Genomic DNA, 23661 nt, shown 5'->3' with positions numbered 1-23661 from the left:
CAAAACTCCTGGTTATTTCACTCACATTTATGCAGCCCTACGAGGCCTTGGCAAAATTCAAGCACTGCAGAGCATGGTAACATTTCAAATTATAAAACTTAATATGATAACATGTACTTAAATTTTAAAGACCAAATTTAAAAAATTATGTTGTGTCTACAAAATATGCATACAGGTAACTGATTGCATTTTTCATGTAATAAGTATGCAGTCTAAAGCAGTGGAAAGAGTACCTGAAACAGTGATATCCAGAATCTCAATGGATTGTATCCTGCATGCTTTCATTTCCTGGCAAGTTTGGGCTTGAGTTTTGCAAGCACAAAGGTCTAAGATCAAATTAAGCGCAAAATGCTTATGATTAGTCTTTACCAAAAAAATGGAGTATGAATTATAAACATGAAATAAAAGACAAAAAAAAATCTGTGTAATAAATAATATTTTTTCAATATAAATTTCTTTATGCAATTGGTTGGGACTTTCTGTTAAAATAATTAAATAAATAAATGAGTGGCACTGCATATTTTGTAGTAAAGTATAGCAGTTGATTCAAAACAACATGGTGGATGCAGCCCAGGTTTTGGTGGGACCTTGTTTCAGTTACATGGTAAAGACATAGTAACCAGTTCTAGATTGGTCTGAAATTAATCCCACCTTGGTACCAGGCACAGAATTTCTCCTTGCATCATTCCCTTTCACACCAGTTCTCCTGTCCATCCCTGGCTTGTTCTGCTTAGTATGTATATCTCTGCTGTGCAAGATCCAAATGCAAATCCTTAAGTCATACTTTCTTGAGGTATAACTACATTTCTGCCATTGACCTCCTCAGTCATTCAGCCCTCCCGTACCTTCCATGTCTGTAAAATAGGGACACAGACCTATATGCAGGAGTTTTCTCATAGTGCTAATCACCACAGTGTCTCTGTGAATGTTTATAAAGTGCTTTGAAGATGAAAATTGCCAAATAAGCTAGGGATGATTATTATAAGTTAATGAATAAATTTCAACATGTATTTGATTGCCAGGTAATTCAGAAGGGAATCACCAATTTCTTCTCTCTTCGAAGAAGAAAAGTTGACAGTCAGCTAGTTGCTAATTAGCACTCAACTGAAATGCCTCCAAAGCTGAGTGCTCCCAGTTGAGTCCTTTAAAAAGTAATCTTTCAACTAATTGAAATATGCTGGAAGTTGAGCAGTGGGTGAGGTGTGTAACAGGTAAATTGGTATGGTGGAGCTGGTTATGTAGAAGGAATACTAAGCTTTTCTAGGTAGGAAAAGCCAGCCAAAATGAACATCTCTGGTAATCACCAGCCAAAGCAAGAATCTCTTTTTCATATTTAACATATCTGTTCTAAGACCCAGGTTAGGGAGGAAAGGTTGCTTGGAGAGTGTGTTGAAGCCTAGTGTTGTTTATTTCTTACCATATTAAAGGGCAGTTATCATGATTCTTGCTTTGGACTGAGACTAAAGAAATTTGAAATAAAACATTGCCTAATACATTAAAGCTGAGTGACTGTGCCACCTGCATTTAATTCTTATTTAGCTTGTCTGTAAGGGAAACTGGAATATCAGAAAGCGGCTCAGATGCTTCAGGCCCTTTCCTCTCTCCTGACCTGTCTGATTTTTTGCTGGAGGGTCAGTCTGCCAGACCATAGTCTGCTCCTGCAGCCTCCCCCACTTCTTTGGAGATTTTTCTTTGGCTGTCTGCCAATGCTATAAACCGCAGCACTGTCTTCTCTGCTGCTGAAGGCTGTTTTCTTCCTCAGCCGCTGGGAGATGGCTGCAAAAGGCAAATTACAGGAATTTCATCCTTTCTTTCCCCTGTTTGACTGCTCTAGATTCACCATCCTCAGCACCACTTCTTCATACTTTCTTCAGGGGAAACACTCCCAGCCAAACTTGCTGAGCACTTTGAGTGGAGAATCTCAGTTGTTTCCAACAGTCCTTCCCAGCATCAGTCTCCAGTGAAAATCCACCCCAAACTTCAGCAGCATGCAGCTCCATGCAGGGGGTGTGGGAGGGGAAACCCAGTTTGTAGAGTGGGAAGCTACCAAGGCAGGTATGACTCATGGAAAAGGAATTCTGCTCCAAAAGGAGCTATGGGCAGGTCTGAGCAATATGAAGGAAAAGGGGAGATGGAACAAAACAAGACAGAAGTGCTCTTGAAGCTGCTGGATTCTCAAAAGCAGCCTTCATTGTGTCCTCAGAGATTCAACAAAACCAAGGTATATTAAATCTCTTTGCTGTTTTACTAGTCTGGAAGATGCTGTCAATGGACAGATATTCCTTGGTCTCCTGAAGCTGCTGCAGCCCAGAGAAGCTTCCCTAGAGGTCAAGGGCTTAATAATATCACACTTTAGACCTCTTACTCTCCTCCCAGCACCTATTTCTCCTAACAGTAGTCCCCCTCACATGGTCACAAAGTACTTTGTAGTTACAGCACCCAAGTGTGATGCAGGATGGGTGGAGGCTGCCCAAGTCCACTCAGGAGCTGCACTGACAGCATGATGAGGAGCAAAATGAAGCCACTTAGGCTTAAAGCAAGAGTCTCCTGTGAGGTGAGGAACTGGACTGCAGCTGGGAGCTCCTACAGACCAGCATCCCTCTGCAATGCCACAAAGGGAGGACACTTAAACACACAGCGCTGGCTTACCACAGCTTAATCAGAGAGATGGAAAGTCAGTTTGTCTGCTCTATCTTGGTGGGTTTAAAAGGCCAATCCATGTAACATCAAGGTAAGATTTTCACCACACCTTTGTTTGTTCCTTTACATCCCCTGCTCTGTCTCCTTCAGGTACTGTGCAGGACCTGGATGAGTAAAGCAGACAGACTGCTCAGTCATCATGGGCAGGCTCCTCAAAGACTGCTTTCAGCTGAGCATTCATAAAGTTTCCAGACAAAATTAAATATCCATTTTGATTGAGGAAAAAAACGTTGTGTACACTGAAGAACTCAAAAACATTCAAAATCCCTTCTGTGTTATCATCAATTTAGAAGTACTTCTAGCATCACTAGTGAGTGCTGGAGCTGTAACTCTAATTTACTAGGATTAAATAGGGAAAGAGAATTCTTAGAATTTTCATTTGTATTGAGTTATAATTACATGTAATTTATGCAAGGTAGGCTTGAGTCTGCAAAAAGCCTGAAGCATTTAAAAGATGTGAACCCTTCTTGCCACACTCCGAAATACAGTAGTTTTGGTGGTCCTACTTATGGATTTTTTAAAAACCCTTCTGATAAAAACAATCATGTCATTCATTAATGACAGAAAATGAAAATTATTACAACAAAAATAAAAGGTAATCTACATAGAAAAATTCTGGAAGTGTACACTGAGCTCAGTAATTTTTCTAACAATGGATTGAACAGATTTATTTGGTTTCCTGTCCACAAATTATCTGTGAAAGGGCAATGTTTTCTGGAATATATTTTTATTTCAATGTACTAATATTTAATGCAAACAAATTACAGGTTCTACTTTTGCTATAAATTGCAAGCATCTGGTACACTCTATTCTATAGCTGTAGAAATGAATGGAAGTAACCTGAAGCCTGTCAAAATCTGTGTCTGAGCTGTGCAGTTGAGTATATGTTACAGATGGTTGGGTATTGCTGGTGGTTCTTCATTGTGCATCCCAGCTTTTGATAAGCATATTTCATGTAGTCACTCTTGAGCATTCACAGGAAAACAGTTTTGTTCTTTTACCTAAGGCCACTCCATCAGAACTCTTCAGTACTATTTGGCTTTTGTATAAACAAAGGATATGAAAATGTAGTGTTGTTAGTTTTTAAAAAAACAATCTTGTTTACTTGAGCATTCTCAATATTCAAGTACTTGTAGTTTCTATGTCTTCATATGCTATGTGTCTTTAACTAAGATCAGTCTCTCCTTTACTGTCTTTCAACAGCTTCAAACCACCTTAAATGTATCCTTGTAAACCTGATTTCTGACAGAGACTGAACAGTCAACACATACTAGGGATAAATACAGCAATTACACCTATTTTCAGCTGTATTGCTTTTCTACATTATTATGATTATTATTACTAAGCAGTTATTAAAAATAGAGCTGCCTTCAGAGCTGCTTCCATTGTCAGCCTGGCAGGGCGAGGGCTGTGCCCATGACAGGGCTGTGTCCGTGGCAGGGCTGTGCTCCAGGACGGTGTTCCTGGGCTGTGCCTGTGGCAGGGCTGTGTTCCTGGGCTGTGTTCCAGGGCTGGGTCCTGGGCTGTGTCCTGGGCTGTGCCCGTGGCAGGGCTGCGTTCCAGGGCTGCATTCCAGGGCTGTGTTCCTGGGCTGTGCTTGTGGCAGGGCTGTGCTCCAGGGCTGTGCCGGTGGCAGGGCTGTGTTCCAGGGCTGTGCCCATGGCAGAACTGTGTTCCAGGGCAGGGCTGTGTTCCAGGGCTGTGCCCATGGCAGGACTGTGTTCCAGGGCAGGGCTGTGTTCCTGGGCTGTGCCTTTCGCAGGGCTGTGCTCCAGGCCTGTGCCGGTGGCAGGGCTGTGTTCCTGGGCTGTGCCTGTTGCAGAGCTGTGCCTTTGGCAGAGCTGTGGCAGGGCTGTGCCTGTGGCAGGGCTGTGTTCCAGGCCTGTGTTCCAGGGCTGTGCCTTTGGCAGGGCTGTGCTCCAGGGCTGTGCCGGTGGCAGGGCTGTGCCTTTTTGCCTGTGGCAGGGCTGTGTTCTAGGGCTGTGCCTGTGGTAGGGCTGTGTTCCAGGGCTGGCCCTGGTGTGCTGGGGCAGTGGCAGCACAGGAGCCCTCCCAGTGCAGGACCCCCTGTGCCAGCTGCTCCAGCATGGACAGATTGCTCATCTTTCATCATTCATCCTTTCTTGCTCCCTGCTTTTGTTCTGGAAGTTTCTGCTCTTGGTTTTTTGTTCTTCTACCATAGTGAACGTGGCTACTCAGAGGTGCTACAGGCATCGCCGAGGTGGATGCAGAGGCAGAGGGCATGCACCCTTCTGCTCCACCAGACCCATGCTTTCCCCCGAAATGAAGGGAAATTATCCTCCTGAGCTGCCAGGTGTCCTTGACTCGCATGGGTCCTTCTGTTTCTGCCCAGGAGAGGGCAATCCAGCACCCAGGCAGCAGCCAGATCATCCCAGCCCTCCTCTGGGTGCTGAGGGACGATGTGGTGGTGAGTGCCTTGCCAGAGGGACACAAAACACGTTGCTGTGATGGCTGGTGGGGTCTAATGGCACACTTCCAGCCAGGTGGGAATCACAAGCCTGTGTCCTGGTCCCTCTCTGCTCTGGTGCCTTGTTTTGTGTTCATGTGTAGCATCCAGGCAGGGTTAGGGTAAGCCAATGCACTGTGCAGGTTTGGGGACTGGGGAACCAAGGATGTGTCCCAGTACCTCCTTCCTGGCCTCCAGGTGCTGGTATAAGTCTCACCACTCTGAGGTGCAGCAGGATTTGCATGTGCATATGCCCACCTAAAGACAACTCTGCACATGGTTTCCTTATCCGTTGGTAGCCATGCCTATGCACAGGAATAGACTCATTTTCAGATTTGGGAAGACTAGTCTCTTCCTCTTGTTTTCCTCCACCTCTTTTTTTCCTCTGCTCACATTAAACTTGTTTTCTTGATTAAGGAGTTTATTGAGTTTATTTTATTTAAATCTTGGGCCAGATATTTGCCTTTGACCCCTGGGCCGCTTTGGGTAGCAGCTTGATGCCAGTGGTGCAGGGGGTTTGCAGCAGCCCAGGCAGTGGGGCTGGCTGCATGCCCCCTAACCCACGCCCCCAGAGCACACACAAAACTTAAAAGGCAGCAGATCCAAGTGGGAATCAAGATGACACTGTCAGGATCCCTGTAACTTTATGTTCCTTTGATTCTGCCTTCTGTTTTACTGTTCTGCACATCACACTAGTCTAGATGATAACAGGCAACTGGAAGAGCTGCCGGAGCCTGTAATTAGCAGGCTCCTACCCTGGGACTTGGTTCTTGCTGGTGGGCTGTAGGTGTGGGATAATTTGCCAGTTAATCAATGGGAATTATTAAAATATCACTGCATATTTTTGCTTTCTGCTAGACCCATACACAGAAGCTCTTATAAGGGGGTTGAGGGGAATATCTGGGGTTTCTACTCATGAAAGCAAATTCTACTGTTCCTTCCTTTCCCACCTCCTCAGCCAAAATAAAAATAATAATATAATTGCCATGTTTAACTTCAGTGAAATAGTGAATTTTAGCTTAATCAAAAAGCCCTTAAAACAGAAATATCTTACAAGCTATGCAAAATTCCACCATTTTAATTACAGAGAGCAGTGTGTCCTTTCTTAGACAAACACATTATATTTTGGATTTGCTTTGCAAAGAAGGTAAAATCCATAACTTGGCAGATTTCTGGTTGGGTTTTTTTGACATTTTTAAAAGTATGTCGTACTTTGGCTATAAATACTGTGTTTATTAGTGCTGTAACTCTATTTTTTCTGGTCATTTTGGGTTTAAGTTTTAAGGTAGCTTTGTTGGGATATTTTTAGGGAACAAGGTAGATGCAGAGAAGTTTCCTTGTAGGTGTGTAGCCATGCTACAGGGTTTTCATGGGGTCAGCAAGCCCTGGCAGAACACTGCCACAGTCCCTGCAGCACTGCTGAGCCAAACATTGCACATGCTATTTATTAAACTCAGCACCTCCAGTAATGGTACTGGAGTGGCAGTGTAGTATTGCTACATAGCTGGGGTGCTCTTAAAGAGAGAAGTGACATTCCTCATGTATTATCTGTTGTCTCTGTGTTTAGTGACAGAAGCTGTGGGAAGTCTATAAAAACAGCTCAATACGTCACTTCTTATGGAAACTGTTATTCCATAAGAACATTCAGAAATAGTTTTGCTAAACAACTACTGTTAGGGGAAAGATAAATTATGATTCCGATCAGTGGCCAGTAGAATATGAAGTATGAAATTTCATATTTTATCCTGAAAAAAGAGGTCAGACTTTCCAGAATTAGCCAGATGCCAATGAAAACTAGAATTTTTCAAATATCTCTTAAAATATTCCTACAGTCAGATTTGAATTAAATTTTTGACAGTGGGTAAAGCCATACCATGCTCAAATATTTTTCGGGATTATTACAAAAATTTAGAAAAAGTAATGGCGTGTGCCTTGATTTCCCCATCTGTGAAATGGGCGATCCCGCAGCGCTCATGCAGAGCACTCCGACTGAGAACCGTTGTGGCTGCAGCTCATTGTTATTCTCTTAATCATATTAGTTAACTAAATCTGTTCCTAGAGTGGTTCCATTTGCTTGAATGAATTTACATGAGAGATTAATTCAGCGCTGTTTATTGTTGTTTTTACATTTATTCAGTACTGTAAATAATGCCTGATACTTTACAGCTGTGTATGAGGACACAGTCTGTGCTTCGAGGACTTTTTCGTACAGGTAATTTGAAGGCTCCCCTTCTAGACCTGGCACTTTCCCATGGAGCACATGAGCCCATTTTGTTTATTCTATATTTTTAGGACTTTTCGTTCACGTGGTGTCCGCTCCCAGCACTTTCCTGCAAGTATGATTCAACAGATAAAGTTCATCCCTCACCTCCGAGGGGTGATCTCCTCCCCTTGCCCTCCCCTCCTCCCTCGGGACCCCCTCCCCAATGTTAGCTATTCACTGGCAACGCTCTCTAACCGCTGCTGGATTGATGCCCAGCAATGATCCCAAAATCCGGGAGCACTCTCCCACCTAGCTGCCGACGCCTCCGCGCCGGACAGCGGCGTCCAGAGCGCCCCATTTGTGTTGGGCTGGCCCCCGCCGAAGGGCACTGCCGCTGCTCGTCCGGGGGTGCCGCTCTGCCACCCGCCCCTTTGTGCTCTCCCATTTTCCGGGAGGTTTCTGCCGCTGGCATCCGAGTGCTCTCCATTGTGTGAAGTGTGGCGTGCGGGCTATTCTTTGTGCCGTGCCCCGGGTGCGGCCCCGGCCCGGGCAGCGCGGAGCGGAGCGGCCGCCCCGGGCGGGCAGCGGGCGCTGCGGGCGCCGTCGGGCGCGGGGGAAGCGGCGCTGCCCGCGGCGGGATGACCGTGGCCTGTGTTTATGTATTTTGTAGTAATCGCATTTCTGACATTACCCGCGGGGTGATTGGCTCAGGCAGCTTTTAAACCACCTATATGCTAACGAGCCCGCCGCGGCTCCGGCGGGGGCCTGCGGGGGGACAGCGAACCCCAACCCGCACCTCTGCCAGGCGGGGAGGGACGGGGGGGGGGGATGGCATTTCTGAACTAGTCGGCAGCGCGGACAGGAAATGACCCCTCCAGAAACTGCTGCTTTAAAACCGAGCGGCGGTGCCTGAAGCTATCCAGCCTCCCTCTCCGTGTCTGGAGCCTGAGCGCTCCCGCTCCCCCCACCCCCCCGCCCGTCTCCGCCGGAGCGGGCTCCCACAGCAGTCCCCAGCCAGTGCGTGCAGCCTGGATGTGTGTGTGTGTGTGCGCGCCGCTACTTTGTACTGTGAAGAACACACAGCCCATGTGCTCTGTATGGATGTTGATGATACTCTGTGTAGCTTGAATCTCTGCAAGCAGGCAAGATGTCCAGCACACCACATGACCCTTTCTATTCTTCTCCTTTTGGCCCATTTTATAGGAGACACACACCATACATGGTGCAACCAGAGTACCGAATATATGAAATGAACAAGAGGCTGCAGTCGCGGACGGAGGTAAGTCCCCCAGCCTTGTTTTCCTGTGCATGGACCGTGGTTGGTTTCAGCCCGAATTCCAGCTGAAGCGTCCCACTAGACAGTACAGTATATGCAGGCATGAACCCTAATTAATTTAGTAGTTTAATTGGGTAATCCCTCATTATGTTTCCACGCAGACCAACTCTTTGAGGAGATACCAGCTTAGGCTGAAATCATGAAATTACAGTACAGCACTTCAGCGTTGATTATAATGCTGGTCTAAGGAAATTTCTTTGCCTTAGTGTGTTGTTTGTTCAGGATCCGTCCTGCTGGCATTTGCAGCTATAATATTGTGAAGTATTGCTTCTGCTTTTGCACAAAATTAATTCTGGAATGTTGCAGGTTTAGGGGGAGAGACGAACATTTTGGTTCTGTTCTATGAACTCATTAAAATGAAAAATGGATGATAACTTAAAAAGGGAGCAGAGTTTTAAAAACTTATTCCTAGGCTACTCTTAAAGAACACATGTTTGGGACAACCGACAAGAGAAATTTGTGTTTACGTTTAGAATGCTGTTGCTTTTAGCAAGAGAGATGCTCAGTTCACTACTTTATCATATAGCTGTCAAAAGTACCTAGTAATGTAAACTACATTCACTGTTGGTTATGCTTTGTAAAATGTGTTAGTGGTTTATATACCCTGGCTTCAAAATCCAGATCAGCCACTGCAAAGAATGTACTGAATGGGAGGGAGAAATGTTTTTGTCATTAAAAAAAAAATAAAAGAAGAAAGAAATACTGGGGGCTGCATCTTGTTATTTACATGGTTAAGGAAAGCACACTTTTCAAGTCTAATGAAGTGAAAGTGAATCAGGCTGCATTTCTGTCCATGTGTCTGTGTTTGTGCAGCAAACATTCTTGGTGCTGCAATTTTTCATAGTAGTCTAATAGTGGTGCCCTGAAAAGACTTTTTAAAAGTATGAATCTTTTATAGTAAACGGCTTTATGTAGTGCCAAATATCTGCCAGGTTTGTGACACGCAGCATGGTGAAGGATCTCATGTTCGTCTGTTTGTTGTATTGTGATTCTTTAAGATAACATGAGGTTATCATAAAATAAAACACACATGCCTGAATTGTCAGCTAAGCCATGGAGAATCTGTGACGTTTAATGTATATGATACAGCTAACGAGATGTGACCTGCTTTCTGATTGGGCACCGCCACGGGGTAACTGCTTTTCCATCACTGTTACCACTGCCAGCCTTGGAACGTTGCTGGGGAGCAATTGGTGATTCACTTTGTGCTGCCTAAAAACTCCAAGCAGCTCTTTGCTCCCAAAATCACGGCAAGTGTTTGTCAGTTTTGCCCTAAGTTGTTGGCTGCAGAGGGTTGCTGCCATTTACAATGAGGGTTTGTTTGCTGCTGCTTGTTTGTTACTGTCTTGCAACTGTGTTCCTTACATTCCTGTACATATCCATGTAATAATTTATAGACTTTTTCAAGTGAGAAGAGCAAATATGTATCACTGAGTGATTTCTTCAGGGTTTTATATACGACCTGCTCTAAAAGCTGTCAGTGCTAACTTAGCCTTTTTACATATTATTTTAGTGGTACTTTTAATATTTGACCAGTTCCTGATTGTAGCTCCTTTTTGGATGTTACACTAGAAAAGTTTTTGAAGGACTTGTGAAACAACTTTCCCCTCCTTCGTTGCTGAGGTGTGCTGAATTAAACTTCAGCACCTTAAATTGCAATTTTTGCTGCACAAATTCAGATGGATTGTTGTGGGCAAAAAGCAATAGCCCACTCTTTCTTGCTAGGAATGCCTTGCTAGGTTTCAGCAGCATTTTACTTTGACAGTCAGTATTGAGTTAATGAAGGCCTTATGCTCCAGCATTTCTTTTATTTGCTCAGAATAAAAATTCTTTTGCTTTGTGATTGTTCAGTGTTTACATTCTGGTTCTCTGTTTTTTCAGTTTATGAGCTCAGTGCTGTAGCATTGTTGTTCATTGAAATGTGTTTTTTAGCTAACTTCATTTAATCTCATTCATCTTCCTATGAAAACTTCTCCATAATAAACAAACAAAAATATTAAACTAATTTCCTGGGACACTAGAGTGACTACATGTAGACAGTCTGTAAAGAATAATTCTGGCTTTTTGGGCAGGTCAGAAACTGGAAGTTTCACATTAATTTTACACACTTCCAAGCATGTTTGGGATTGGTAGGTGAAGGCTTCTGGAGCCTGTATAACTAGCTCTATATTTTTTGAATCCAGAGCCTGGTATGTCATGGAAGGAATGTGCTTGTGCTGTGGGTGATACAGGATTGCCGCATGAACGTCTCTCTTCAGGCAGTCTTTGGAATAATGTAGGCCCTGGTCTCTGAAGGAGGCTGCTTGTGCTCTGTGAGCCCCAGGGGGTAGGTGAGCACAGGCAAAGCAGCTTAAGGCGAAAGGAATTACAAAGAAACTCTCCAAAAGACTGGGGGTAGCAAGCTGGCAGATTCCACATGGACCCAACTTGTGCAGACGGACAGTGGCAAATGAGGATGCATTAAAAAATGGGAAACTACAGCCTTTATCCCAAATATATCCATGGAAAGCCTTTGGGATTTTACTGGTTGCATAAAACATGAAAATGTTCTTAATAACCCTGTAGAGCCAGATTCTCTACTGTCCCTTGCAGAGGTGGAAGTTCCAAGGCAGAGCAAAACATATATTTTGTAATAAAGTTGTACAGGGGATGGATGGGGAGCCTATGGAAGGAGCATCTGTATGTCATGTCTGTCTGTTTTCTCCTCTCCTTTCCCATTGTAGTGCTCCAAAGCTTGCAGGTAGGTGAGAAATTATTTAAAAAAAAAATAAAAAAAGCAATGAGCTGGTAGAAGCACCATTGGGGAATCCACCACAAGCCATTCCCACTCCTGCTCTCCCAGCAGCAGGATTGATGGTTGGGGGAGGTAGAAGTGTTCTCAAAAGGGCTCAGGGCTTGGGGACCCTTCCTGAGAAATCCACTGCTTCCACTCCAGTTTCTGTCAGCACTGGTGGAAGGGAATAACAGTCAGTGTGAGGGATGTGCTCGGTGTATTAAGCAGACAAAGTACACAGCGATAAAGAAAGGTCATTTAGATGCAGCATAGCTATCTTTGTTGTTACTGTTTTCTTTAGGAAGAAATGGAAGTCATGAAAGTAAAGAATTAGCAGCTTTATCCTGTGCTAGACGTGCAAACTTTTGCTCTCCAAACTTCTTATAACTTTATGGGCTCCTCAGACAGAACCTACAACTGCCTTTTTAAATTCGGGGTCAGTCTTAGGCGAGGAATTCCAATCACACCCAGGCAGGGGGTGGTTTTATGATGTAAGTACTGGCAAAAGTCCACCACCTAGCTAATTCTTATGTGATCTAAAGTAAATTAGGGAGTCTGAGTTACTAAACAGTCTACAGGAAAACTGAACCTTCCTTAAAAGTTGTTCAAAGAAATCTAATATGGTAATACTTTTTTCTAAATTAATACATGCTTTCTTAATAATACTCTGGGAGCATCCAGTGCCATGTTGTAATGCGCCAACAATCCCTATTTAAAGAAGTAAAATGAATATTTAAATGTTTAATAATCTCTGGCAGATATAAAGATAAATCTTGCTTACTTCTCTCATAGTTGATTAACTTCTGGTTAAACAAAATGCAGCTGTTTCCTTGCTCTGTGTGTGGTTTTCAGGATTTCATTCCCATTCACTCATACATGGTTTATCTTATTTTTTTTATATCTGTGTTAGTTTAACATTTCAAGAAAGGAATCCTGTTGTGGCATAATCAGCACTTTCTGAAGTTCTAGGTAGCAATACACAAGTAAATGTCTCTGTTTTTCATAAAACCTGATGTTTAAAAAGGCACCTCTTTACCTCTTTGATGTTGTAAATCCTTTTCTGTTCTAATTTTTAATCATTTGAAACTGCTTACACTTAAAAGAAAAAAAGGTGATTATATCTTGTATATAATTATTCAGTAACATTACAGAGTGCTGTGAATAGATTACTTAAAGTTGCTGACAGTTTAAAGTTTGAGGCGTTGCTTTATTGTCAGTAATCAAAGAAATGTATCAAGCCTTTCACTTGTTTATTTAGTCCCCTGTATTGTTAGAAGTTTTGTGTATCACAATACATTAAATTCACCTGTATCTCTCTCTGTCACTACAAGAGATTATGCTTTACATCACCATTGGATGCAACACGCAGCTTTCCCTCTGGCTGAGGGAGCAGTGTTTTTAAGGGTGACTAGAGACCTTGATTAGTAGCATATTTATTTTAAAGACAATCAGCTTAATCAAATGATATTAAACTTCTATTAAACTGTATAGTGAATTTAACAAAGATTTCATGATGGAAAAATGTATAAAGAAAATTAAAGGAAAATAAAGGAGGGTGTTATGATTATTTAAAAGCTGCTAAATGAACTGGAAGCTTACACAGACATTCATACGCAACCAAATATTTAATGCAAATCAAAGCAAAACAAATTTTCTGCAGTTTAATGAAAGTCTCTTATTTTTCTTTCTCACATTGCTATCTGATGAAATAATCTTCTTCTTCCTGATGCATTTTTAATAGATTAGTCATAAAAATCTATGTTGTGACATCACATTTGTTCGCCTAGCAACTTAATATGGCAAACAGATCTCTCATATTGGGTACATAAGTCTGAGTTTGTCCAATGAGTTTGTTTTGTTGAGGGGAAAACACACAAACTTCTGTTTAAGGTAATTTTGAGAAAATATTCTTTCACCCACAAATATACTAATACTTAGCAATTCTAGGAACATGAGTAAAGTATTTTGAGAGTACTTATGAACCATGCTTTGCTGAAACTAAAAGGTCAGTGTTAAAAGAAAACCCTTGAATGCCTTTAGGCAGACTCTGACTTCAGAATGGATTCAAGGCTCTTTTTACTGATTTTCTTTTATTTCATACATGTTTTCTATCCGCTAAAAAAATTTCAGTTGCAGCTGCTTTCAATTAAAATTGTTGCAAACTAACAATTCTTATGAGGCCAGGGGAGAAAAAAAAGACTCCACTTCCTTTACATGTTGATCCTTAGCTTACGATCAGGGATATCTTGCTACTCCTGCCCACCCTTCCCCCCAAAAAAGTCATATAATAGAAGGGAAACTGCAAGCATGCTGCATTTGGGGGTAGGGGCTGGTGAGGGTGGAGAAAGAGTCACTGCAAAAGTGTAAGAATGGGTCTTGTCTGCAATCATTCCGATGCTTACTAGATAATTTTCTATTAAGAAACCTTTTCAACTCTTCTTTTTTTTTTTCTTTACTCGTTATGCCATAAATCCACTTAGAAAAACCCCTAAACTTTGTCTTTCCCTGATGTAAACAAGATTTACTCTGCAGATCCAGTCTCAAAAATAGAAGCTATTGGTTAGTGAGAAAGAACAAAATAGAGATCATAACAAGGAGCCAGTCCTGTGCTATTATTTAAGCTGGAGTTTCGCCTGCAGTAAGATTGCAAGACCAGATAAAAAAGAAAATAATTTGGGTTTTGTATATGCATTTTCTTTGTTTAAAAAGGGATAAGATTGCTAAACTCTTTGCAGTATTTTTTAGCTGGACTTCTCACTTCAAATGGTATTTTTTTTGCATCTCTTTGCCAGAAGTTGCATATCTACTATAAACACGCATTTCAGCCATGCTGGTTCTTTGTTCAGTTGTTTCCTCCATGAGAAGAGCCTTCTTCCCTGCACTATGCTGTGTAAACAGGTCAGGATAGAGCCCCACTTTTGCCAGGTACTCTTTTCCAGAAGTTGTTGCTGAGCCACTTGATGCCTTAGAAGGGTGATTGTGGCATGAACAAGGTTGCCCCAAAGAGGCTGATGAATAGTCTCCCAAAAAGCCTGTGGTAGGGCAGGACATGTTGGCCAGTTCTCAGTGGTCCTATTTATTACACAAAATTAGTAGTGAAAGAAACATCACCAAATCCCTGGCTAAAAATCTTCTCCCCTAAGCCTGCACCTTTCTTTTCCCTGGTACATTCTTTCTGTGTTTGGTTTCTGTCAGAATTTCAGAGAGAAGGCAATTTATGGTCAGAATACTGTTTCTATCACATTGTGGTTGACAGCCATGCCCTACTCAACTAAAACCTGAAAATTATCGATCTAGGTTGAGTAGTCCACTTGGGTACTTCTGAGGTAACAGGGAATCAGCTAGACCATCTGCAGAACTTGAACCTCAGTTTGGGAACAGCTGATACCTCTGGAAACAGCTCCAGTACTTGAATGCCTTAAAAGATTATTGAAAAACCAACTGCTCTGGAAAAATGAGACCTTTTCAGAACTAGACATGAAGTAGAACTCAGTGTGTTTCTAAACCTGTCACCTCTTCAGGATTCAAGAGGTGTTGGTCCTGAGGAGTCTTTGGCCATAAATGTTACAGCCACAGGCTGTCCTCTCCATGAGACTTAGATCATCTTGGCATCACCTTGGTGTTTCTGCAGTATTGTCAAGGAGGCATGCCCGTGGTGAAGCTTCTGGCCAGGGGCTGTACCCATCCTCAGCATACAGACTTGAATCACAGACTCACAGAGTGGTTTGGGTTGTAGTGGTTTTGTGGGGTTGAATTAGAGCCAGAATAAAAGTATCACACTGGAACTTCTCCCTGAGGTCTTTCTCTTGTCAATATTCACATTCAGGTGCTTATTCAGAGCAGAATGGCAAACTCAGAACTGATGTATTAAAGCCCACAGCTTTATGTAGGTTTCTAAATGTGCTTAAATCTACTGCTGGGTCAGCTGCAAACCAAATAGTTTGCATCCTTTGGAGCAGTTAATGAACTGGAAGGTTACTGCAAATCTGACATACATGATCTGCAGTACCTGTTGATATCCTTCTTCCCTGGTTCTAGGCTTGCCAAGCCTAGTTACCTGAGCAGAAGCATCATTTGTATGTGTATTAAAAAGGGGAGGGAGAAATCCAATCTCAGTATAGTTTTGACATCAGATTACTAGATCTGTCTAGATCCCATGCATTTTACCCAACTGCTAGCTGCAGACTATAACATCCAAAAAGAATTGCCTGGCTAAATGACTTTATCTGTTGCATTCAAAGTGCAAAGACACATTATGTGTGTAAAAAAGTCATCATATTTGGAACCCCCTGATTAAAGCAGACTCAAGAGTAGATTGAATCATAGATCCACTTTGCTTATTCTTGAAAAACTAAATACCTGGAAAAAACAATTGACCATGTTTGAGTATTAATATGTGTAGTCTTACATTACATGTGCAGTGGACTATTTTGACTTTCCTTTTGGACTTTCAAACATTTGGTTTTTTTCCTAACTACATTTGTACTAGGTGATTTTCTAAAGTAGTAAATTGAGAAAATGATGACTTTGAGCACATGTGCATTTGAAGTATTTTATGTACCTTATTGTGATTTTTGTTCCAGTTGTGTAGTTTTGCCTCAGCCATTAGCAGAAAATTTTATCAGACAAATAGCTGCCATCTGTCCTAGAGCAGGTTACAAATAGATTTCCGAAATATTAATAACTACATTATACAAAAAAAGAAATATTCTAAGTCTTTAAATACAATAGTTACGTGAACAGAGAAAAATGCTCAGAAAACAGGAAAGTAAATAGAGTGAAACTTTTTCATTTTATTTCTTGTTATACTGAAGCACCTTCAGCATACATCATCCCTTAGGAAGGCAGTCAGCAGCACCAGCATTTCTAACCATCTTCTGTGGACTAGACATGCTCCAGGGTGAGGTGGGCAAAACACATGTGGCAGCTGCTTTGCCTCTAGGTTTGCAACCAGGACAGCCCTTAATAAGTGGAAAAAGGGAAGATGAAATACCTCACACCTAGAATGCCATGTTTTTCTTCTGCAGTTTACAAAAGTCTCATGCATGGGTCATTTGACACTGGAGAAGGCCTTTTCACATTAATGCCACTCACCATCTTCCATAGTTCTTGTAGCTGGTTTAAGTACCAAAAATGTTACTATGTTACTCTATCTTGCATCACAATGATGTGAAAAGAAAATAACTACTATATAATAATTCCTTTAGAGAAAATGAAAATAATTCTTGTTGTTCAGTATGTTGCAAGAGGGACCTCCTTCCTTTTGGCACTCATTTCTCCACCTTTTTTCTCCATACCAAGATGTTGAAAACATTCACAGAATCTTCACAGAAACTCAATTTCACAGAATTTCACAGAATCTCTGATGGACTTGAGATGTGCAGTTGCAATCATACCTTTTGCTGGAGTGGATGGAGACAATACAATAGCTCTATTGCTTCTACCTAGACTTAATCACTGGAATATCAGTTAACCCTTAGGGTAATTAGGTAATAATGTTGATGATGTGATTTGAAGTATCATTTCAAGCAATTAGAAGTTCAGATATAATGTGATGCAGTTATGCATTATATAGTGCATCTATCCATTTTACACAGCAAAAATTACCATATGTTTTTTGGGAAGCTTGGCATTTTGCAGTGACTGGGGTTCTGCTTGTATTTATGAACAGCATGCCTGTAAACTGTGGTAATAACTCTTTGAAGGCCACACCTATGCACACTGCTGATTATGTTAAATAGCATAGGCCCATTTTAATGAATGTGTTGGCATGAATAATGGGACATGAAAAGCCAACACACTGGGTAAATGTTCATTACCTGAGTGCAACAAATACTACATGAAAAATTTCCGTGACAATTCACTTGAGTTTAGCTGTGAATTTGCTTTGGCTATGTTCGTGCTCTTTATGCTTTTCTGTGAATGTTTGATCAGCGGAGTTTTATTCTTACAAATAATTGCAGAATGCAAATTTCAATTTATTAGCCATTACTGAAAGAATTTGCTTATTTTATACAGGCTAAGCTGAGAGGCAGTGTTTCCTGTTTTGAGCTTACCTCTCAGATAGAACCATGATACTTAGAAATTAAATACACCAGAGAAAAATCTCTGATTGCTTTGCAGTGAGGACTGACTGGTGTATGAATGTAAAGCAAATTAATAACAATGGCTGGTTGCAATGGGAAAATTACAAGTCAGTAAATATGATGTATGTGCATAATTTTTTCATGGAACGGAATGCTGCTTAGTGTGCAGTTACATTAGAAAAATGGTAAAAATTTTCTAAGCTTCCTGGCATTTTAAGCTCTAACTCCATCTGTGCTCATCCAGTCAAAGATGCAAAACAGTAACACACGATATATGACCAACTACAATATATAGTCTTAGCAGAATATTACATGCTTAGAGCACATTGCTTCTTATGAAGAACGAGCAGAAATATGTCATAAATTTGAATAATTAGTGCATTCAAATAAATTGTTACTAATTCCTAGAAACTCTTGGTAGAACGAAGTGGTTTTCATAAAATTTTTTATTTGATATGAATGATTAGCTCAACTCTTTTCAGTACTTCCTAACACTGGCAGGATTAATAATGCAAAGTGAAAAGACTGGCCAAGATGCCAGTGCACCAAGTCCTTCTCTTCTCCAACAGTGCTGTAAGATTACTTAATGCCCATATAAAAAACATCCTTAGGCAACCGAGTTGCACCTTGGCTGATCGTTGCATCCAAAGAGCTGCACTTCTAAATATGCAGTGTGGCACAGACTTGCTCGTAGGGAGCAGTGTTAGCACTGGTTTGTAACCTGAAGCCACAACCTGCGTGTCCAGACTGACAAGAATCCTACCACTTGAGCCACTGTGACACCTTGTGGCTTGTGAAGCAACACAGGCATCTTTTAGAAAACAGGAAAAATCCAGAGGTTAATGGGTATTGACAAATGTCCTTTCATACAAATACCAATAGAAATCTCTTTGCTGGGTTGCTATACTGTGTTTTCAAGATGCAGTTAAATTAGGTGTTAGTGGGCTCATTTCTGTTTGTGTCTTTTATAGCATCTATTTTACTGCTAAGTGGCAAAAGCTGAGGCATCATTTTGCTAAGTCTGACCTGCTGCTATTATCTCCATGGCTTTGGTGTTTGCTCGTCAGTCAGATTACATAAAGAAACACTGGTTTTGGATGCAGTACAGAGTAAATACCGTATTTGTTTGAGACCACTAATTTGGTGAACCAAAACAATGCTTGAAGGGTGAAGAGTACTTTTTGACACTGAGTATGTTTTAAATGGTAGCTAAACAGCAGCTTCAACTAAGTTATAGTTAGTGTTTGACAATGAGCAAGTAACTCCATACAACCATGACTCTGGGGTTAAATAGATTGAAATTTTAGCTGTGGATGGTTCATTAACTACAATGAAGTTGTATTTTGCTGAGAAATTACCATTAAACTTAAAATTTGGCCAAGAGCTTAGAAAGAACCCTGCATCTATAAATGCTCAGGACTACACGTTATTTTGATTGCCACATCTTCAAATGAGCATGTCTGTGTTTTCTTCCACCATCATCCTGAGCATCTGAGGGGAGTTGCCTGTAAGTGCATGCATTATGTCCCGTAACAATTTCCTTGGCTCTGATGTTTGCAAAAACTAGGCAACAACTGGGCTGAAATAGTTGCCTTCTGTTGCCAAACACCACCCTATTCCTGAATACACCCTTATGATGCAAAGGGTCTGCATCCCTCTTTTGTCCCTTATCTTCAGGTGTGTCCACGGTGCTGTCACTTAAGCATCATACATAGACAAACATCCCCAAACTTTCATTTAACTTGATGGTGTGGGAAAGATAGCAGCCCAGGACTCAGGGTGTGCAATCTGCCTTATTTCATGCACAGATATATTGATCCTTTGCTGAGCTTTATGCTTGTAAAATTAGGTGGTTACTGATGCTCATACTACCTTGTCTTCACAATGTGCACCTTTACTATAAGATTCTTGGGGCTGGAACCACCTTCTCTCTTCTTGTGCAGTGCTAGAACAATAGAGTTCAGGTCTGTATCTGCAGCATGTTTTTATTATTGTGCTGTGTATTGTAACTAACTAAAGGCTAAAAGTAGTAGTATTTGGTAGTAGTATTTGAAATACTTTCGAATCCAAATCTATATATACCATTGCCATTTTGATGTCATAAATAAAACATTTTAATTAACATTATATGTATTTATGCACTAAAAAGGATTGTCCACAATAGAAAGTACCGCAATAGTCTAAGTTCTTGGAAGATGACTGTTTAATGTTATTAACACTTTTTGTTACTTCTCAAGTAATTCAGCACACCCGTGCAAATCTATTGGTTTTGCCAAGGAACCACAAATATATTTAAGCCAGTAATAACAATATTAATAACAATATTAATAACAATATCAGTACATCTGATATTGTTATTAAATAATAATATCTTTTGCTTTTTAAGTGTGATTCTTCAGTAGATTCATGTCAATCAAAGTAGCCCATTCTAATTCCACATTTTCTTAATAGTGGAAAAACCATCTTATCTTAAATTCTACAGGGCAAGCATATTATTTTTGATGGGAACTGGCGCTGTGGAATATGTATCTTATTTCATGATGATTTGGGGAGGGAATATTGTAAAGTCTGGTAATAAATTAAGTTCTTGTAATAAGTACAGATGAAGCAGGGAGGTTGTTCTAGGGAAGAAAGGCAACACTTATTTTTTCTTTTATTGTTTGCAGTCTACTGATTTAATTAGCCAGTGAGAACAGACCCACTTTGAATATTAAAAAGACAAAATCAACTTCCCCCTCCCCCGTCCCCACATCTGTTGCCTTTTGGAGACTACTTACTGTACCAGAACTACCCAGAGTCTAATGGATTTTGCTTTTTAACAGACATTACCTGTATTTGCTCACAAATAAATGAGGTAGTTATAAGTATTTTATTCTGGGTCTGAGGAAAACGTGCTTGAAATATCATTTTGAAAGGAACTGGGCTACCTTAAGCAAAACCAATGCATTTTTAGTGTTATACAAATGAAGTCAGTCTTGATACATTTCTGAATGGTGATCTAATAGAAATATCTTAATGGTTACCATATTATAGAAACTTAAATAATTCCTAGGGCTGCTTGAAGTTGGAAAGAGTGAAGTCCTGTGTGGGGTTATATATTGGTCAGGAGCAGGAGAGCATAGATTGATAGAACTACTGAAGTGATCTCTGCTCTGTTTCATTATGCTGCTGCCTTCTGCAGTATCAATTAGATGGACTGGATTTCAGTAAGGCAGTGAAGCAGTTTGCTGCACCTCTGCTGGGTTAGGCCCACCCTTGCACAGAGCTCCAGCCTTCTTTCTAATCACAGCCTGGAGTGTGAATATTAATGCCTTACCCAGACTGCAGTGCTGCAGGGCCCAGGCATCCTTGTCAGTGGGTCCTGCTCTGGCACCATGCTATTTTGGCACCTTTTATCACCAGAATTTGAATTCCCTTAGCTTTGTTTAATGCCACATTTAAAAGCATCAAAAAAGGGAGAAATTTTTAAATTGCATTTTTTCTTGCCATTTTTATAGGAATACACTAGCTACTTTATTAAAATATTTTTCCTATTGAGAGGAAACAATTCTCCCAATTTTGCTGAAGGTGGCTTTTTAGAAACACAATTACCTATATAATTTTCAAGATTATTATTAGGAAATACATGAAACTATTAGGACCATGGGAACTTGGATAAACCCACCTGGTGTGCAAATTTTGTTACCAGAATAACTGCACTAAGGTTGAGAACACTGTGTGTGATTATAAGAGTCAACTGAGAAACATAAATTGAGAGCTCAGCCCAGCAGTCTTTCCCTTCCTTGGAGATTGATGGCACACAGATGCACAATTGCAAATAACATAATTTGTAGGCCAGCAGTGCTGTTGTGATAAAAAAAAAAAAAGGAAAAAAAAGGGTGAAAAAAGGAAAAAAAATCTGTTTCTCTGTCAGAAGCGTCCTAGGTTTGCTTCAGTTTGGTCTTGTAACTGCAGCTCCTCATCCCATGCAAAGATTTCTTCTTTAAGTCAATGAAATGAACATTTGGTCCTGTATATGAAGGTATTAGAACAAGGTGCAGCAACTGGAACAGCAAAAACTTGGTTTTGTGGAACCTACCTATTCTAATGGATTTAGCAAAAGGACTGGAAATATTCTGCTTTTTAGTGTTGTCCATACTTGACTCTGCAATAAAATTGCACGTTCAGGGACTTAGATTATGTTTGCACTTAAAATTTCACAAAATGCAAAAGGTATAATAGAAAGCATGGTTAAGAACAAGCAGCAGTCATTATTAAGGAGTATTGTGTAGCAAAACAAATAACAGAAACTGAGTGAAGTTTTTCTCAATCAGAAATTTAGCTGGAGAGAAATGTATGGCTCATAAATTAGCAGAATAGTAGATAGATCTGGCAGGCTGAATGAAGTGCATAATTTAGCTGAGTTTATCAACACTTTGAAAGTGGACTACAAAGCTCACATTATTAGCTGTATTAATAAAAACAAATTTTGCAAGATTTGTCATTGTGGTTATTCTAATGCTGATCAAAACCAAATCCTGGATGTACATAGTTAATATTTTCCAGTGTTTTTCTCCAGGAACAGCTAGCTTCTGCTGCTTTACCAGGAAGGGGAAGGATGATAAAATGAAATTCACAGCCTTTTAGTGTCTGTTCAGCCTGCAACTGGCAGCGTTTGGGGTTTGTGGCTGCTGACCTGGCAGACTTACAGCATTTTTATGACGTCAAGTGCACTCTTCATGGGTCTGTACAAGCTAAATACGAGCTTCAGCCTCCCCTCTATGTCCCCCACCCCCATTTGTTTTCATTTGGGAGGCTAAGGACTTCTCTCAGTAAAAGTAAGAGAGAGAGAACTGAGCTGCTCCCTGCACGCTCAGACTTGTGTGTGGCAGCGTGACCTGAGTTACTGGGCTCAGCAGCCTGTTTTTGTAGAGATGCTTTCTGTATAATGCTTTATTTGCTTGGTATGGTAAAGGGTAACTTGCTGGTTTAATAAGTGAAAAATGGATGCAGCTAGCAAATCTGAGCTCTGCTCAAATAAATAGCAAGTTCTTCATTAGCTTCAATATCACCAGCACTATATAAAGTGGATATATCCATTATATATATAATGGATTCCTTAGGTTGCTATTTGTATGAACTTTTGAGCTCTTTTGCTAAGAAAATGAGATTGAAATAATTATGTATCTACGAGGTTTTATATATCTTGACAAAATGTTACTGTCTGTTTCACACTCAGTTGTATTTAAAACCTGTGGGTGCATTTCAGGCCATAAAATAAGTTTACAAAATAACAGCCGCTTGCATTCACAGTTGTACTTAATGATTTATTTATTTCTAGGAATTGCATTTGAAATTCCCAGACATCTAAAGCTTTTTCAGCATCAAACTGACCACTGATCTTAGAAAATCATCTACATCAGCACCAACTCAATCACTGACAAGGGCTGGAGGAAATGAAACATCTGGGATCTATTAAGATTTTTATTTATGCTTTTAAATATTGAAGTGTGCATGACTGCTTGGCTTTTACACTTTGAGCATGAATCCATTTAAGAAAGCTCTCACAGCACAAAGAGTTGCAAGGAGAAGTGATTTGGGCTGGAAAGCTGGGACCCCACCATGTAATTGCAGAGGAATCTCAAGGAAGGCGATGACTGTGGTGAACGTAGGTTTGTCTATTTATTGTGGTGACAAAAAAGTTCTTCCCAAAGATAACTCTTCAATTTTCTCAAGGCTTCTTGCAGAAAATGCTTCACCTTTGCAGTTATCTCCCTTCTGTATGCTGTACATTTGAGATGCAGCCTTGCTGCATCTGCGGTTGTAGGTGATAGCATGAAGTTTTGTTGCTGTCAAATAAGCCCCTGCCTGCACCCTCACCAAAGGACAATGTTATTAGCTTGCTTTTGCCCTGGGAAGGAGGCTGTTAGGCCAGGGGCTCAGGCTGTTTCCACAAACTCTGCTAAATCTGCTCCACTCTCCTGCGTTCCTCTGGAGTCCTGGGGTGCAGGATAGGGGTTGGGGTTGCAGCCTCTGAGATACTCTGTCACCATAATACCTACAGATTGTAAATATATAGTTAAAGACTGAGGCAGTGCAGCTACTGGGTTTTAGAGC

At 40.9% G+C, this 23661-nt stretch overlaps 1 protein-coding gene across 10 annotated transcripts in view; it reads left to right on the top strand.

Moving 5' to 3' along the window:
* The first annotated feature begins 8316 nt into the window (after positions 1 to 8316).
* Positions 8317 to 23661, top strand: part of LDB2 (LIM domain binding 2) — a 212880-nt gene continuing 197535 nt past the window's right edge. For 9 of the 10 annotated variants that reach the window (XM_058803254.1, XM_058803252.1, XM_058803253.1 and 6 more), the window contains exon 1: positions 8317 to 8649. In XM_058803254.1, the coding sequence (XP_058659237.1) occupies positions 8518 to 8649 (132 nt within the window). In that variant the 5' untranslated portion in view covers positions 8317 to 8517. The remainder of the gene's footprint in view (positions 8650 to 23661) is intronic. The other variant, XM_058803255.1, reaches the window with a different exon arrangement.

This window comes from Ammospiza caudacuta, chromosome 4 (assembly GCF_027887145.1).
Source record: "Ammospiza caudacuta isolate bAmmCau1 chromosome 4, bAmmCau1.pri, whole genome shotgun sequence".
In the NCBI taxonomy this organism is placed as follows: Eukaryota; Metazoa; Chordata; class Aves; order Passeriformes; family Passerellidae; genus Ammospiza; species Ammospiza caudacuta.
The sequence above is the reverse complement of the archived record's forward strand: the minus strand, read 5'-3'. Positions and strand labels throughout refer to the sequence as shown.